A 17,509-nucleotide genomic window follows, 5' to 3' on the forward strand; every position below is an offset into this window, starting at 1 on the left:
AGGAGTCTAAGTGCACACAGCATTCATAGCATACAAGACCAAACAATGCTTTTCACATGAACCATATAATAATATCTCTGCAGTAAAGCACCATTTCCTAATAGGGAAGTATTCATCTTAATTATATAGCATTAATTTCCATTATTTTAACAATTATTGTGGAACTACACATCTGGAGGCATAAATAAAAGCAACGATTTCAAAAGTTTGACCTGTGTAGAACTACACTGAGTTTTCATTAATAATATACATGAAGCCAAGCACACTAAGTGTAAGCAGCTTTAGACCATTACAATTTAGATTTAATTTATGTAGTCTCTGGATTGACCTTCTTCAAAAACTGGCCACAGTAGGCAATGTAAACACATCACTGTGTGGCTCAGAGTGAACTTTAGATGCCAGCTGCATCCTCATAACACTTTATTGGGTCTCTTTTGAAAATTACGGATAAAAAGATAACAGGATATATGTTGTTATTTGTTCTTAAGTTTTAAGTGCTATTCATTTTGCATAGATATTGTCTTGGTTTATGAGATATTCATGTGCATTTTTCTGCAGATAGTGGTTTTGTGACTTCAGTGACCTCCCTCTAACTATAAAGCTGGATTTTGTCAAAATGTTTTTAACATTAAAACCTTTACTGCAGGGAATTCCGACTGCTACTGGATGTAACCAAGTCAGTTCAGTTGTGTAGAAATCAGCAGATGCCTCAGAGCATAGCAAACGCCATTCATTGCATTTCTTTGAAGTCAAGCAATGCAGATTTGCACAGGTGAAGGTTTGACCTAATATGTTTAAAAATAATTTCTCGACAGGTCCATTTCAAACAACAGAATTGTAACACAGAGATAAAAACTTGTACAAAATCATTATTATGAAAGAAGATGAAAACAATATGCCAATTTTTGATATTCAAATGTGTTCTTTCTTCTAAATCCCAGGCAGGTAATCTTTAGGACTTCACATGAATAATGGATGCTATTTAAATGTTTGCTTAAGAACAATGACTTCATTGTATCAATAATGAGAAGTTTTGCTGTGGACCACTTTGTAATATTTTGATTGTCTTGTTTTATACCACCCTTGAGGTCAAATGGTAGAACTTCTCTTAATTACTCTATTTAACCTGCAGTCATTACTGAAGGTGGGGAGTGAATACATTTTTACTCTCTGTTTCTGCAGCATCTGTCACAATGGGGATTCTTGGGAACTACTTTAAACAAATAATTGCTGATTATTACACTAGAATGAAGGGAAATGGAGAGGCTTCAGAGGATGTTTTACTAGAAAATCGAGAATTAGCTTCAGTTTTATTGCTTGAGGTGTATTTATATGAGTTACAGTATGAAGAATAGCGGCCTCAATTGTCACACAGAGACCACAGTCTAGAAGCAATAAAAGCAAAAATTGCTGTATCACAAGGGAAACTAGTTTTCTGTAAACTAATAAAAATGATGTTCTAATGATTTCTCTGTGATTCTTCAGGGATTTTCAGGGACATATTTGTTAAAGAAAAGCTGAAAGCTGTTGTATTTCCCTGGTTTCAGTCTTTTTTAATGACTCTCCTTTGCCGAATATTCCTTAGTGCAGTGTCTTCTTCTCAAGTTACTATTCACAGTCTTTTCTCATTTCCTTTACAGGGCTTTTTTTTCTTTATCCTGTGATAGCATAGCAGTAGGTTCTTCAACATAAGTGACAAATGTATATTTTCTTTCCTGACTGACAGAATTAAAGCCTAGAAAGAATAACTTAAAGTCAAGTGGAACCTGAGAAGGAGTGGGAAATGTTGAGTGAAACAGAAATTACGACATTCATTTTGGACGAAGTTGAGAAATGTTAGTTTATCTGTAAGAAATCTGGTCTATGTTATTTCAAGACTAACTTGTAGTCTAATCTTTGTTCAGTTTTGAAAAGAAAAGTCGTTTACTTTGTTTTTGAAAAATATTTTCCTTCATTTTTTTCAACCTGAGTTATAAATTCAGCTTGGCCTCAATTAATTTATAGTTGTGGTCCTCTCCTAACTGTCTGTTCTGCAGTGAATGCAATGTTAATTGAAAAAAAAAATCACCAGCTCTGTTACTGAATTAAAAGAGCTGTAATTGCTAACAGGACACTTCCATAAACAGTAAGTGAAATTATACACCCACATATGACTCATGCAGGGCATCAAAAACATTTCTACTTTATTTGAGACCACACTGACCAGAGTTTACAGAAGAAAACCAGCCAACAATAAGCATGCTGCTTTTTTGCCAGAAAGAAATATATCAGGACATTATTTTAGTAATCTCCGCATACCAGTTGTGGTTAAAATTGCTCAGGTGCAGAGCAAACTTTTCCATGTTTGTTTTATTTTCTGTTCATTGTGGTTTTGTCCCCATGACATTTTCGAACTGCTGTGTAATGCTGATAATGCATTATCTCTGTAGACTTCTTAACCGTTGTTCGCTTAAGCAACAAGTTAGCAAAGTGGGTAATAACATATTATTTTATTGATGTAAATGAGAGATGCTCTCCCTTTGCCCCAAGTGTTAGTTTGTATTTTTGTTGGGAATGATTATCAGAAACATGCCAGAACCGTGTCTGTTTGTAAGGAGCTACTCAAGAGCTAATGCTGCTGAGAGAAGTTTCTGCCCAGACACAAGAACCATCAGACAATAAGCAGTCAGGTTGCCTTGCTGTCATGTGTCTTGCCTGGTACTTTCCAGACAGGCAGCCTAATCTCTGTTATTTTTGTCTTGCCTCATACAGAAGATGAATAGTACTTGTGGCACCACAGGAGTCAAGTGTAGCTGTGGTACACACTTGCATCTCTGGTGGTGAGAGTATTTTTGCAGATGGAATAGATGAACCTAAACAAAATCTAATGTTAAGACTGTCTTATCTCTTAGCCCTGGTGGCATCTATCGTTCTCACACTGGCCCTTACAAATACCATGATAAAAATCCTGTTAAAACTGAGAGCTTTTCCTTTATCCTATTCAGTTTTCAAAGCAAAAATCCTAAGCGACAGGCTAGAGACTCCAAAATCCATTAAGCTATATAACAAAAAAATTACCCTGCCAGGAAAGTAAGCTTTTATTGTATTCCTTGTGGAGAATGGAGAGGTTGGTGTCTCTACCATCAGCTGTGGCCCTGATCATAAAGGACCACTGCATACTATTGTATTCTAGCAGCCAGCTCTGCCAGTGTAATAAAAGCAGACCCCTTCCATACCTCTGGTCTTTTTAGATAAGTCAAACTGCAAAGTATCCCAGCTTTTTTCTTCTGCAGTAATAGAAATATGTAGTGTAAAAGGCAGGCCTCTGTACATTGTTTTCTGATGGTGCCTGGAAGAGACTTTATGCATGAACTGGGCTTGTTTCACTAATTGGATTGTTGCATTCAGCTGCTCTGAGTTGCTTTGACAATACCCAGTGGAGCCTCTGCATTTTGTGAGCAAGGGTACGATCATGGGGCAGCAGTTTCACCGCAACTGCAGCTGTGTTAAAACCATCACATTTGCTGACCATTCAATAAAGGTCATTCTGTTTGTGACAGAACAAGCCAGCCAGAAAAGAATTACATGGCTTCAGGCCAAAAAAAAAGGATAAGGGCACTATGGAAATATTTTATCTTTAAAGATGTCTCCCTTTTTCTTTGCTTTTTTCCCTTGGGATTCTTTCCAAAGAAATGAAGTGTATTATTCATGTGACTTTTGGGAGAAAGAATATTTGAAATAGCCTTTTAGCAGTATATCACTGAGATCAATATGTGTATGTCAGATACAGGTGTTGCAGTTTTATTAACTATGTAGTGCAGAGGGATGTGATCTGATCCAGCCAGGTGGGGAAAAGCACTGGAGTGCTAAAGGTGGATCCAGTGTGTGTTTGAAGATCATGCTCCATGTTGTTGCTCTGAGGAACTGTATGACAGATACAGGAACTGAAGCTTCAGTAGGGAGTGAAACTTTTCTCACATTGTCAATGATTAATGTTTATTTAAGAGGAAAATCAAGCAAGAAAATACGAATTATAGCAAGGAGATGCTTTCCTGTGCCACTCCAGATGTTCAGCTCCACTCAGAATTCCTAGAGGAGTCAATGGGAGGTATGTCTAGTGTATTAGACTTTTCTGTACTGCTTGAATCTCATGTCAATTGGCCATGAATTGATCTCTGTGACTTCCTAGAATATTATAATTTGGCTTCAAATTTACCCTTTCTCCCAGCTCTGGACAGTATAAAATCAGCTCTTTTAAAAGACCTAAGTTACTCCTGATATTCTATGAGAGCTGCATATTCATTTCTTGTCAACAGGCATGAGTTTCCATTTTGGTAAGTGCTACTGGTAAGAATTAGATTCCTGGTGGTTGAAGACATCCATCAGAAGGAAGCTAAGAAAGATAAGTTGAAGTATGTGAAGTTGGTAAATAGAGCTGAAGAGACATGGTCTTCAATTTTTTATGCATAATGAAGTAAAATATTGTTCTGCTTTATCTTTAATAATTTGCTGCCGTTGGCCAGGAGAAGTTAATTTTTAGCTTCAAGAGACAAGCCATGTAATTGTGTTCAACCAGAAGTAATAAGCCACCTGCACAGTGCAAAACCTGTGGTGCCTGCAGTGCAAAATCACAAAATCATCCTGCAGATGTGTGTTTAACCTTAGTGTGAGCAGTTTGATATAGCTCTGAATGCTGTTCCCTCCACAGTGAATGGCAAAACTCCCTGGAACTCAGTGTGTTGGAAAAGCATTTAGTGATTAGGATTAGGTGAATTACTTTGTGATTACTTTGTTTCAAAGGAAGCATTTGCAGGGCTAGACTGTAAACAAGATGATTTACAGATATTGATATGCTTTGTGGCCCTGGCCTGATATCAGAGTTGAAGAATTATGTGAAGAATATTGCAAATTGTTGGTTTTTAAATTCTGAATGGTATGAGGTCCTTCCTGTCACTCAGATTTAAATGCTGAGATCTGAACTTTGTCTTTTTGTAAACTCTTTTTGGAATAGCACACACTAATCTCTTTGGGAATATGGGTCGAATAATTGCAAGTGATCTCTGAATTCCCACAAGAATCCCACAAGGCTTTAGCTGAAGCAGATTTAGGCTAATGCTGATTGCCAGTGTTTTAAAACTCTTGACAGGGAATGGGGAAAGAGCTGATCTAGAATATACAAAGTTAATTTAGTTCTCTTCCTGCTTCACTCCCAAGGTGTTATGGTTCCAGGATGGAAGAGGGAGAATAAAATATTACTATATGTGGAAAATGAGGTGGGAGTGTTATGTGGAAGGCTGAGGAATTGGAAAGTTGTTTCTCTTCTGCTGTTCGAGATAGATAATGGAATAAATCCACTCCTCTCCAGAGTCCTGAGAACAGAGGACATTTGGGAGTGTGCTTGGGATAGACTGAAGGTCTAAAGTGATTTATTCTGGAGTACCTGAACCACTAATGTAACATAATCAGTGGAGGTGTAGATGTGCTTTGCTGCATGGCAGTAGGACCACGGTCTCAGCCCTGTGTCTTTCAGCATGCTTTTATTTTTAATCCTCCCTCAGTTCCATATCATCCAAAGTGACAGAGGTGAATCACAATGGGGGAAGTAAATTGAGCAGAAGCCATGAAGTGTAGCAGAGGAGGACAACAGTGCTATTTCTGAAAAATAAGAATGAAGACAGCAAGACTTCCATTACAGGAGAAACAGAAGGGCTATCCAGTGAATGAGGACAGAGATGCACAGTGCAGACCATGTAAAACAGGAACAAAACTTTTGCTGCACTGAAAAGAATAAAAAGAAAGGGAATCAGTGAAGTGATGGCACACACTCCAAACACTGAGCAAAAATATCTGGCATTGAAAGCTGAGACCTTTGTGGGAGCTGTTAAACACAGCAGTACAGCTGGAATGTGATTCTAGAGCTCTTGATACACTATGGTATATAGCACAGTCATAAGGATCCAGTGTTTAAAGATATGCTGTGTGTTTGCTTTTTTTTGCAGAAACAACAACAGTAGAACTTTTTGCTGTAAAAAGAAAGATGTTGGCTTGATATTTCACTGCAGGGGGAGAGTTAGTTTAGTTTTGAGTACAGCCAGAGGGGACCAGCTCCCTGGAGTGAGCACAGGCATTACATTTTGAGCCTAGAACATCTGTACATTAATAATTAGTAAGGTTAGATGGAAATTTTTTATTGAAGTCAACTCCGGTTGCTTGCAGGCGTGACCGACCTGGTTTTCCCTTGTATTTCATACCTGCATGGAGATAATTACAGTGGCAGAAAGTGTTAAAATTTTACTTAGTTTACTTGGGGGGAAAATATAAGAGTCGACAAGAAGTGTCACCCTACTGCAGGAGGGCAGTGATGGAACGAGAGCCTTCTGTTTGAAAGTGTTGATTTGCACAGAACACTTACAAACTTTCCACTCTTCAAACCAGAGACCTCCCTTGTTCTGTGAAATCTTTCTTTGCCTGAATGACTACAGTAATGTTAAACTGGGAGATCAGAACTATCAGTGCTTGGGCTTCTAGCTGTGTGTGCCATTCACTGTGTATTTTCTACTTCAGATTAGATAATACTAAAGTTTTTGCATATTTTACCATTGTAGTTTACTAACCATGCAATCAGATTTGTGGGACTTTGGAGTCATGGAAGAGTAGTCATGCATCAGTATAATATCAAAGCAAATGGAATAAAAGAGTTCTTTTGTTTCACTGAATATTGGATTGAATATTCAAATAACATATAAGCATTGTAAATAATAATAAACACTTGGCAGCATAATTGCGTGCAAAGCCCAACATAATTGGAGTACTGAGCCTGACTGGTCCCAAGGATGTGTTTGTTATAGTTTCCTAATTTTACAAAACAACTCTGAAAAAACATTAAGAACAGTTTAGTTTAAAACTATGAAAACAGGGAGTATGCAGTTTACATACAACCCCTTCCTTGTCATAGGTACTCTACCACACTGCAACCATGGAGGGGAATTTTCTATCTCCTTTCACTTCTTCAAGCTAATAGTCTCGGATATATGTACATCCCATTTAGTCGGACAGTCCTTATCTGTGCACCTGTTGAATGTGTTGCAGTGAAATAACTAATTAACAGCATATTCTGTAGAGAATTCTGTGCCACTTTTTAAGCAGGCCACAGAGTACATATTCTGAGATGCAGATGTCCTATTTTTGTAAGTGATTTCCAAAGGGACACAGGACAGGTATTTAGGGTTTCAACACACACGGAGTCACATTGTGAAAAGCACGTCAATGGGATCTATGTTTGCCTGCCACTGAAAGCAGTGGAGTGGAGGTACCTCACCCACTGAGGTTCTTCAGCATCTGCATCTTAGTTGCCTCTGAAAACCTGGTTCCACCATCCTACCCAAGCCATTTTTGAAGATGAAAGGCAGATACCTGTGAAAATTTTACCTATGCTGTACTGTGAAGTGAACCCATTTCTGAGAGGATCATAGGCAAAAGTATTAGTTGTTTCAAATGCTCTGGTTCTTACCATTTCTAGATCATTTAACAGCATCTTTACCATTTGCCACGTGCGCATGCAAGACTAAGATTTTTTTCTTTTTTTATTGATAATATAAGACTAAGAAACCCAGTTTTACATGTTCAGTGATTTTGCTGTGTAGTCATGGATAGATATGGGTCTGTAGTTCAGCAGCAGTTAACAAAGATCTAGTGGCCATTAGTTCTTGAAGGATACCATTGATACCATTCCATGTTCATGGTGATCCAGCAGTGTACACTTTCATTATGCTAACTTTTGGACAAATTTTGAGGGCATGTGCCTGTCTGTTGGCAGGTTCTTTATATGCGGGGCCAGGTATTAGCAAAAAAAAGGCAGAAATAGCTGAGTGACTAAAAAGAAACACATGTGCAGGCTGTGAATATGGATCCATAAATTATCATTTATATTATCATAAAAACTCATTTAAATTTCAGAATATTTTTAAGCTTGGTACTCACCCTTTGATTGCTATATTTTTTTTAGTGTTCAGAATAAATAAAAGGAAATTAACTTATGGGTTGAGACATGAGACACATTCCAACTGCAAGGGCAATTAAAATGCTCGATAGCAAAGGGTGAGATGTTGATGAAGAGAGACTTTGAAAGGCTGATAGCATCTGTTAATGAAAATTCTCAGAGGCATAAGATTTGTTTGCTCAGGTAGTTTGAAAACAGAAAGTATAGATAAAGGTTAGGAAGAGGAATAAATATTTTTCTAACGTGATTGACTGAAGGTCAGATAGAATAATTTTACTATGTTTGAGGACAATTCAACTAGCATAATTTTTTTTCCAAGACATTTATCTGAGGTGAATCCAGGGGGGGGTTTGTGATGAATATGTATTTCAATTCATAACCTGATTACCATAATCTCCTGTGATTGTTTCTTCAAAGGAATAATATTTATCATTTTTTAGACTCAGCAGTTCCAAACATGTTTTTAAGAGAAAGCAGACAGCAATACTCTTGCACACTCGTGCTAAAACACCTATACATGTCGTGGTAGAGAGTTAACTTGTGTTATCAATATTTTTAAGTTTGCAGCCTATATTGAAATTGTGTTTTTCACTCTTTGGGTATGTGAGCCCAAGTTTTAGCTATATTCGAAATCCTTTTCTGTTGATAAGTGAATGTTTCCTTTTTCCAGAACATCTCTTGCCTATAACATAATAAATGCAGTAATGCTTTCTTTTACCTTAAAAGATTATTTAAGCTTAAAAATAATTCATTTTTATTTCCTTTCTGAGATGATAATTCCATGCAATACTTTCCTTCTTAACTCTATTTGTAATCGTATCGCGATTATGCAACTTTACCTGGAATAATAAATACTCTTTCCATCAGTATCCCAGCTCACTGGGGCTGGTAGTTATTCAACTTACTCTAGCAAATAAGATAAGAGGGAAATGTATTCTGAGATACCATATGGATGGTTTTACTATATACTTTCAGTGTCTAATGTGTTTGTAGGCGGTACAGGAATCTCTGAAAGTGTACATTTAACTGTGTTACAGGTTGAAATAAATATAAATCTAGATAAGGATCAGGACAACCTGAACTTGAAAATTGGCTCTATTACTAATACTGTCTGTGGGATAGACCAAATAGTCTTTTTCTGTGTCAGATTTCTAATTTGCCTATTTAATATGGTAATATTGACAACGAATCTGTTCATTTGCAGTGCTTTGAGTGTCATTTAAAATTGTTGTTAGCATTATTCATGTTTTTGTAAAAATTTTCTGAAAGCCGAATGACGCAAGAACATCTGGTGTGAAGTGCAGTGCTTTGTGCTAAGTGTAGACCACTCCATGGGAGAGACAGGCCCACGCAGGATGTACTTCTGAAAGAGTGAAGCTGGGCTGAAGTGTGTTGTTAAGGTGGAGGCACGTCAGAAGTTTTGTAGATTCATTGGAGAGAGGAAGGAAATCCATACAGCCACATCAATGCCAGTGTCAGCATTACACACTGGAGCAGACCTTTTGTTTCTGAAATAAAAGACCGTGTTCATTGCATCACCTCGCTCAGCCCAGCCAGAGCCAAGCCTTCAGAAAGGGAGTTCAGTGGCTTGGCTCATCGCAGAGCAACAGCACACTGTGCCATTATTTATCAGGTGGCTCTTCATTTTCTGTTTTTCTCCAAGTCATACAATAGGCCAAATACTTCTCAAAATCAGTATTTTCACCAAAAAATGAGTTAAATTCTCCCCATCCTGCAACATTTGCATATGCTCTGATTTTGAGTTTTGTAAGCTTTCTGTTTGAGAACTGGCTTCACCTGGAATGTGCTACAGTTGTTTTGCAGACAAGTTAGGTTTTCCTTTCCAGAATGATAATTGTTAACTCTGTGATTCCTAATTAGAATCTTTTTTTCTGAGATAAATATGTAAACACAATTAGATATGTATTTTTAACATGAAGTAATTAGCCTCATCAGTTGAGTGCTAGTCAATACATTGAGATTTTTGTTGGCTTTTAGTTTTTCAGTTGCAGGTAAAGGTTGTGAGTGATACCTACATAGGGATGCCTTACACAACTTCATTCTTTTATGCATTTTCTTCCACTGATTTCCATGCATGTTGCAAACACAGAAAAATTACACATCATCTCTCTCTCTCTCCTGACTAGAAAGAGGATATAAGAGACTGTCATCCAAATATGCTTGAAGTTAAGGACAGATGAAGGCCAGAGTGTCTCGCTTAGGCCTCATTATGGTCAACTTTGTGGTGTCTGACATCAAGAGGATTATAGCAGAGATATTTGCTATCCATGGTGACTAGATCTGGTTTCTTCAGTAACCAGTGCACAGGAGTGCACTGGTTTCCTATTTGTGTGAAGGAAATGATTGGAAGTATCTGTTTGTCTTGGTTTTTTCCTTTTTTACTGAAGAAAATTCTGTTCTGATTATATCATTCAAATGCTTTGCAGATGAAGGCTGGTCTGTCACAAGCAGCAAGGCTTCTCTGGCTTGCTCCATGCAAGAGGCAGTAAGTGAGGCTTCAAAACACTGTGGTCATGGGCTAGAAGTGCCCAAAGGTGAATAGAAGGGAAAGAAGGCTTCATGTAGGCAAGGCTGTGGTTTTGTACTAAGGTTATGGTGTTAGCTTCCTGATGCCAGTAGGATGCTGGATACTCAGCAAATGGTTTATGTTGGTTTGGCTGATATTGCTTGGAACATCTTTGCTGGAGAATTCAGGGCGCTCAGGGAAATTGGTGCTGACCAGGAATGTCACTGGAGCTTAACTTTTAGATTTGTATCTCACTGTATGTGTAAGAGTACTGTGCTTATACTGCGTGGTTTTAGGTTTTGGGCTCTGCTAGGCAGACAAAGCCCTAGACTCAGTGTAGAGCTTTGCAGATGAAATTTCTCTGTACTTAAGCAGATTGGTTTGGTGTTTTTTTTTTTTTAATTCAGATCTTCTAAAGCTTGGAATTTAATTATTTCTAATGCTAATGTAGATTTACAATTTCAACATTCACATATAAAAAGTTTTCCCTTTGGGTGAGCTCTCCAACTTCTGGGCCCATGTCTCCCAGATCTTGGCATCGGCTGGTGACAGAGTGCCCTCACTGCTGCTTCTGTCAGCTTTCTGGTAGCATCAGTATCAAGAGTTTTTAGTAATACATACTGAGGATACCCTACAACCCATGCCCACTGAATAACACAATGCTCTTCACCTTCTGTCACTTCTCAAATACATTATTCCTTTCTCTGATTTTCTGTGCTAGTTCTGCCTTCACTACATGATTGTTTACCTGTTATATTTTCCTCAAGCAGAATGTACTCTGGTTTTGAAGTGGTTCCATCACATCTGTTCTGTTACCAGTCTGCATCCAGAAGCTATAATCACTCAATTATTATTCAGTCGGAAATTATTTAAATAAAGATTTGCATAGCAAAGCTAAAACTAGAGCACAGCTCTTTTGATAAACTTGGGATCATATTGTTTTATTGAGGTATCCCTATCTGTCCTACCCCAGGAGACTTGCTCACATCATTGTGAAAGTCATATGAATAAGTCCCCTTATGGAAGTGACAGCATTGCTTACGGCATCTTTATTTTTGTCCTTGGTTATTGTACTCTTTGATCCCTTACTACATTGCTCTCATTTTACACTGGCACAGCTTCATTCAAAAACACTGGAGTTGCACTGACCTAAAACTTGAATAAAATGAGGGATGAATTAGATGCAAGGTTGTTATGAAAGAAGAGATCAAGGTGAAATGGATTCAGAAAGAGCCACTTGGGGTGGGAGAAGAAAAGGTATTTTACTTGAATTCAGCAACTCTGAATTCCTGCAGGTTTAAGCTGTATCCCATCCTAAGCAAATACAAACCAGATGGTTCCTGTAAATTCTCCTTTAGAGCCAGGCAAGTTCACATTCACTCAACCAAGCTGACATATCTATTTGTGTATATTTCTCTGTTCATGGATGACAGGTTGCAATACTGTAATGTATGTGCAGGGGAAACTAGAGGTTTACAGAACAGAAAAAGCAGAAGGAAAAAAAAACAGTGTTAGAGTGTGTTTGCTACTTGCTGTAGAAATGTGTTTGCTACTTGTCTGCTACCAGAGTAGTGGAGTGTAAAGATTTACGTGTTGGTTACCAGCTAGAAGTGATCAGGTCAAAACCAGATGGAATACACTTATTCTGCTTTTATTTAATAATTTGAACTTCTGTGTGTTAGACTGAAAGAGCACTTCAGGGTACTTGAGATCTGCTGCATCGCTTCCTGGTGACTCAGTCAGTAGCTTGTTCCTTGTTTGTTCCCCTACTATGGAGTTGTTAAGCAGACATAGGTTATGGGAAGCGTGTTTACCTCATGGACATGTTTGGATTTTGAATGATGGGGAGGGTTTGGGGTTGGCTACTTGTTTTTTTACTCACGCCTAATATGTTGATCTGTTTGCTTTCAAATTAGTGCCAGGCTCAGTGCCAAACACACAGAATATCTAAGTATATCTCAACTTACAGATCTCTAGTACACTGGAAATGTAAGCTGGTGTCATAGAATTCGTATTTGTCTTGGGGAATCACTTGCCTGGATGGCCTCCTTTTTTGGTGAGTTCATTGTGCCCTTGTCAAACACAGCTCCACACTTAAATCCCTGAAGTTCACTCGTGGGCCAGAAGCTTAGATCTTTGTATATCATGTCCCAGATACATAGTTCAAAACATCGTTCAGATCAGAGCTGATGTTCATTCAGTTGGCGCAAACATGCTGCATGTCAGGAAAATACACCCCTCATAGATCTTTGGTACTCAGCAAGGCAAAAGGAAGAGGGACTGCAAACTCTTTCATTTCTGTGGGAGGCTAAGGGCATTCAGGAAAAGAGTGATTTACATAAGTGGTAATTTCTTCTCAGTAAGTACTTTGGTGCCAACTGCGAGGGCTCATGTGACACTACAGATGTTCCAGTGTGGTCGCTTAGTCATGTCCCATTAATGACTGCTGTTATTTAAACAACGGTAAGTTCAGTGATGTAGTACATAGAATTTCATATGGCTGAGCAAATTGCTGAGGTGAATTTTGCCTACATGGACGTGGGAGAAATTTCGTGAGCTTTCAGAGATGCAAAAGAGTGAAATGTTCTCTTCACCTGTGTTAGAAGGGTCAGCTGAGAGATGCTTGTATCAAAAGAACGATTGGGAAAACTGAGGTACAGGCTTTGCTTCCCTGGCAGAAGTAGGAAGATGAATATGTGTCTTAGCCCAACTGCAGGGAGGACTGCTTAGAATGTAATTCCATCTGGGTTGTTTAAAGTACAGAGATAGCATTGCAACAAATAATATTCTCCCTACTTTGAGGGAAATTTATATGTGAAATATTTTCCTTCTTTGCAAGCTTCATTCAGCAAAATTTGAAATATTTGCTTCAGCTTGCTAAGAGGCAAGCTGGGTACTTGTTTTGTTCTAGTTTTATTACTATATCTACCTTCAGCCCAATCATTTTGAAGGCTGTTTAGGTGAGGGTTAGCACTTTTAAATCATCAATATTTTAAGAATAAGACAGACAATGACACATTTGTATATTAAGGCCAGGATCCCCTAAGCTTTTAGTGCAGATCAGATTGACTTGTGAGATTGCATTCAAAGATCACAGGAGCAACTCCTCCCCAGTACATGGATAAAAGGGACCAAAACATAATATGAATCTGTTACATGACCTGGCAGGTATGGACACAACCATTGTGTGACCAGACTGTTTTTAAATCTTTAACACCAGCTTGCTAATAACATTATTAGTGCAGTGAAGGGACGTGGTGCCATCAAGTGAGCCAGCCTCAGAAGCAGTGCATTCACAAAAATGCATGCCTTTCATCCTACTGCTTTTTCACATCCAAGGTATGACTAAAAAAAAAAAAGAGGTTGCAAGACCAGATTGGAATCTGAATAATTTTTTTCTGTTGTCTGTATTGCTGTTAATGACTACAGGATGTGCAACTCTGAATTTTAGTGATGGTATTATGAGCTGGTTTTGAGGTGATCTCATTGCTGTCATCTTCTAGAAGGATGACAATTTTTCTTGTCTTAATTAATATTTTTTGGCTTTATTGATTGAAGTAGTATAAACTGGCAACAGTATCAGTGAAAGCCTTTCCTCCATGACTTCTTCACAGACCTGTGATGAATTATCGCTTCTTAGTCTTTCAGAGTAGGTCTGATGCACACCAAAGAAGAACTACAGACTGGAGATAGTGGCCATGGCTGGCTGGTCTCCTTTAGGGGGAATGAGGTGAGAGGTACCTGTAAGAGTTCCACACTTCCAGGGGAGAGCATCTCTTGTGAAGCATTCACAGGGTGTGTGCACTGAGGGCAGGGTGTGGAAAAGTGCAGTGTACAGGCCTGGTCACCAACATGTGCAGAACAGGGAAAATAATTTCCCCGTTCATTACCCAGGCAGTGCTCCTGAACTGGCACAGCTTGCATTGTTATGCTAAGGAGAAAGGAAAGTTCACATTTGAAGATAAAATGGTCCTTTTATTTAAACAATCACACCGCTTATGTAACAGCTCTTTTAATGGTAAAGTACAGCTGGAGCCTGGAACATGTTGTTTACAGAAATGACACGTAATGGGGAACGATGTAAAGTGCAGTAAATGGCACTGAAGGCAGTAGGCATGGAGAGAGACCGGAGGCTGGGAACAGCGAGGATGTGAGTGCTGCCCTCCTGAAAGCAGAAGCTTGGAACCAGGCTTTTGTAAAGCAAGGGGAATGGGCTCTGTAAAGGTCATCAGAGGACTGGCCTAACGAGCTGCCACAGGAAAGGCAAATGGTTCTTCTCAAAGCAAGGATGGGAGAGGGAGAGGGCCTGAGAGACAGGAGCTGGCACAGCACAGACAGTGACCACAGGGAGAATTTCAAGAACTGGCAAGGGTAGAGGGGACTGTGACTGTAAAGACTTGATGTGACAAGAAAGAGGAGGTGGAGAACACAGAAATTATGAAGCTCTGAAACTTTTCACAGTAAGTTTACTGTAACTGTATTTTCATGTATAGGAGAAAGGCTGCTGAGTAACATCGCTCTTCTTTCTCTTGAAATGGTAACCACTGACTAATACACAAACATACAAAAATACACACACACTCACACCCACATAAACATGTAATTGCACAAAATTAGGAAAATTGCCTAACTTTCTTCTGAGATATTCAAGGTTTGACAAAGCAAGTTCTGACTCAGTGTTATCTGAAACAGGGAGCGTGGCAGTCAACCGATAGCATCTGCACTCCAGCATGTTCATTTTCCTTCTTTCCTTGAGACAGTTCATGACTTTTGTATGTGTCATGGCAAAAAAATAGAGCTAAAGTGTCATTCTTTAATAATATGTTGAACCAATTTGCTCAATTTGGAGTAAAAAAAATTGGACTTACAAACTGTTTGTTGTTTACAGCAAGCTCAAGGTTCATACTTAGACATTATATGAATGATGAAACAAAGTTGTAAATATTTATTACTTGGTGGAATCATATTTTTTTTAAAAGCATATCTTTGTACACAAAGCATTTGTAAATCCCCATTAGTGGTTTTTATGTTCCCACATCAAAATTCCTCGTTTGCAGCCAACAAAGTATCTTAGGCTTAGATCTTCCTCCTACACGTAGTGGAATCACAATGCTGTCACAGACATCACAACCAGTTTTGTAAAATATGATGTTAAGGAAGACTGAGTTCATTGTACTATACATATGTAAATGCCTCTCTTTCAATAGTCTCAAAGGAAAGAAGATGCCAGAAAGAATTCTAAACGAGCGTACATATTAATTGTCACCACCTTTCATGGGATAGTAAAGTGCATTCATACAAAGGAAAGCATTAAGAATCAAGGAGGCTGCATGGGGAAAGTGAGGGCATTTGACTGAGACTTAAGGAAGTCACAAGGTAAATTATAATAATCTAATTGCAATCCAGAAAATCACTCTTTCCTTGTTTGTGTTTGTAATGAGGTAATGATGCAGCTCCTCTGGCTTCAAACAGCCACTACAGATTTACAGCAGGCTACGGAAGATCAGGCAGCACAAGTTCTTTGTTATTGCCGTACCCCGACAAGGGTGTCTGAGTTCAGAATAGCTCTTGGTGTAATTTGCAGCAGTGAATGTGTTGCTCCTCTGGAGCTCAAACTCCTTTCAGTTTCAGAAGTGTGGGGAACTGGTTATCGCAGAGCACAATTAATGAGTTGTTGATCCTTTGTGTTTATGTGCCTGCATGGAGGCTTTTCAAATCTGGCTGTGGGTAAGAAATCCACAGTATGACTAAATAACTGGACTGAAAGTTTTGGAAATAAATTATCTGGACAGAAACGGCTACATGGATGTGCTTCTGAACAATAAAACTCCACTGAAAACCACTGTGTGCTTGAAGTAGGTGACCTCTCTCTTTGACTGGCATCTGCTCAGAGTTGAAATGATTAGAATTATGCACAAAATTAAATTTCCTGAATCAAAACAGGTAATGCACCAAATTCCCATCTACATACTATAATAAAGGGTTGCATATCAATGTCTGATAACTCCTACATAGCATGACTTGAAGGAGATTCCATTCCCAGTTCCACTGCTGTTCACTTAGGGACTTAGTTCTACCTGTTGCTGAGGCACGGCTGTTCACAAGAAATGAAATGCTGCTTGCCTGTATAATTTCCCACTGTGCAGTCTTCGGTCATCCTGTGCTGTTTCTCTCTTCTTGAGGATGCTAAATGAGTTGATATTACCTTAATGAAAGCATTGAAAGGGTGGTTAGTGCTGTTAGACTCCATATTTAAAAGCATTTTTTGAAATCAAAGTGAGTATCAGTAAAATATTCTCCTGTGGTTGTGGCTCCAATGACCAGTACAATGACTTAATTGGCATTCTTGTGCAGTGCTTGGATCTCTGCCAGTTAATGACCCATTGCTGCAGTCTGCAAATCACCTCTTCTGTCCCTCTCCTCAAGCTGATGGACTTTTGCCCAAGTAATGGCTGCAGGCTCCTATTCTCAGCTGGCACAGACCCCAGCACGACCATAAACATCCCTGAGAGGATCATAATATGATATATTGGACAGATTCTGATACGCCTTGCAGTAATATACCACCAGGCAATTCTGCTGAAGTCAGTGACTTTGCCAGTGGCATCACTGAAAGAAGAGACTGGTCCCTACACTGTTGCTTCCTCAAGTAACGAAGCACTTCCAGGCTCTCAGCTATTCTGTGTCCCTTTAGATGATGCAAGTTTTTGTGAACCCTTTGTCAAACATTCAAAATAGGTTTTATGTTTGTTCTCTTTTTAAGTGGTTGCGTTGTCTCTTCCCCCACAGGATTTTCTATTCTTCAGGCGATTATGGAAGCAGCAGTACAGAACAACTGGCAAGTGACAGCCAGATCTGTAGGAAGCATAAAGGATGTTCAAGAGTTCAGAAGAATTATAGAGGAGATGGACAGACGACAAGAAAAAAGATACTTAATTGACTGTGAAGTAGACAGAATCAACACCATTTTGGAACAGGTATATGCTTTTCAGAAATTGTGATCT

At 38.8% G+C, this 17,509-nt stretch overlaps 1 protein-coding gene across 6 annotated transcripts in view; it reads left to right on the plus strand.

The window, feature by feature from the left end:
• Positions 1–17,509, plus strand: part of GRIA3 (glutamate ionotropic receptor AMPA type subunit 3) — a 146,281-nt gene that overhangs the window by 48,054 nt on the left and 80,718 nt on the right. For all 6 annotated transcript variants that reach the window (XR_005565953.1, XR_003539858.2, XM_027716383.2 and 3 more), the window contains exon 4: positions 17,295–17,482. Coding sequence is in view for 4 of the 6 variants with exons in the window: in XM_027716383.2 (XP_027572184.1) it covers positions 17,295–17,482 (188 nt within the window). In the remaining 2 variants the exon portion in view is untranslated. The remainder of the gene's footprint in view (positions 1–17,294; positions 17,483–17,509) is intronic.

Source organism: Pipra filicauda, unplaced genomic scaffold (genome assembly GCF_003945595.2).
Source record: "Pipra filicauda isolate LSUMZ 115617 unplaced genomic scaffold, ASM394559v2 scaffold58_size5111680_pilon, whole genome shotgun sequence".
Classification (NCBI taxonomy): domain Eukaryota; kingdom Metazoa; phylum Chordata; class Aves; order Passeriformes; family Pipridae; genus Pipra; species Pipra filicauda.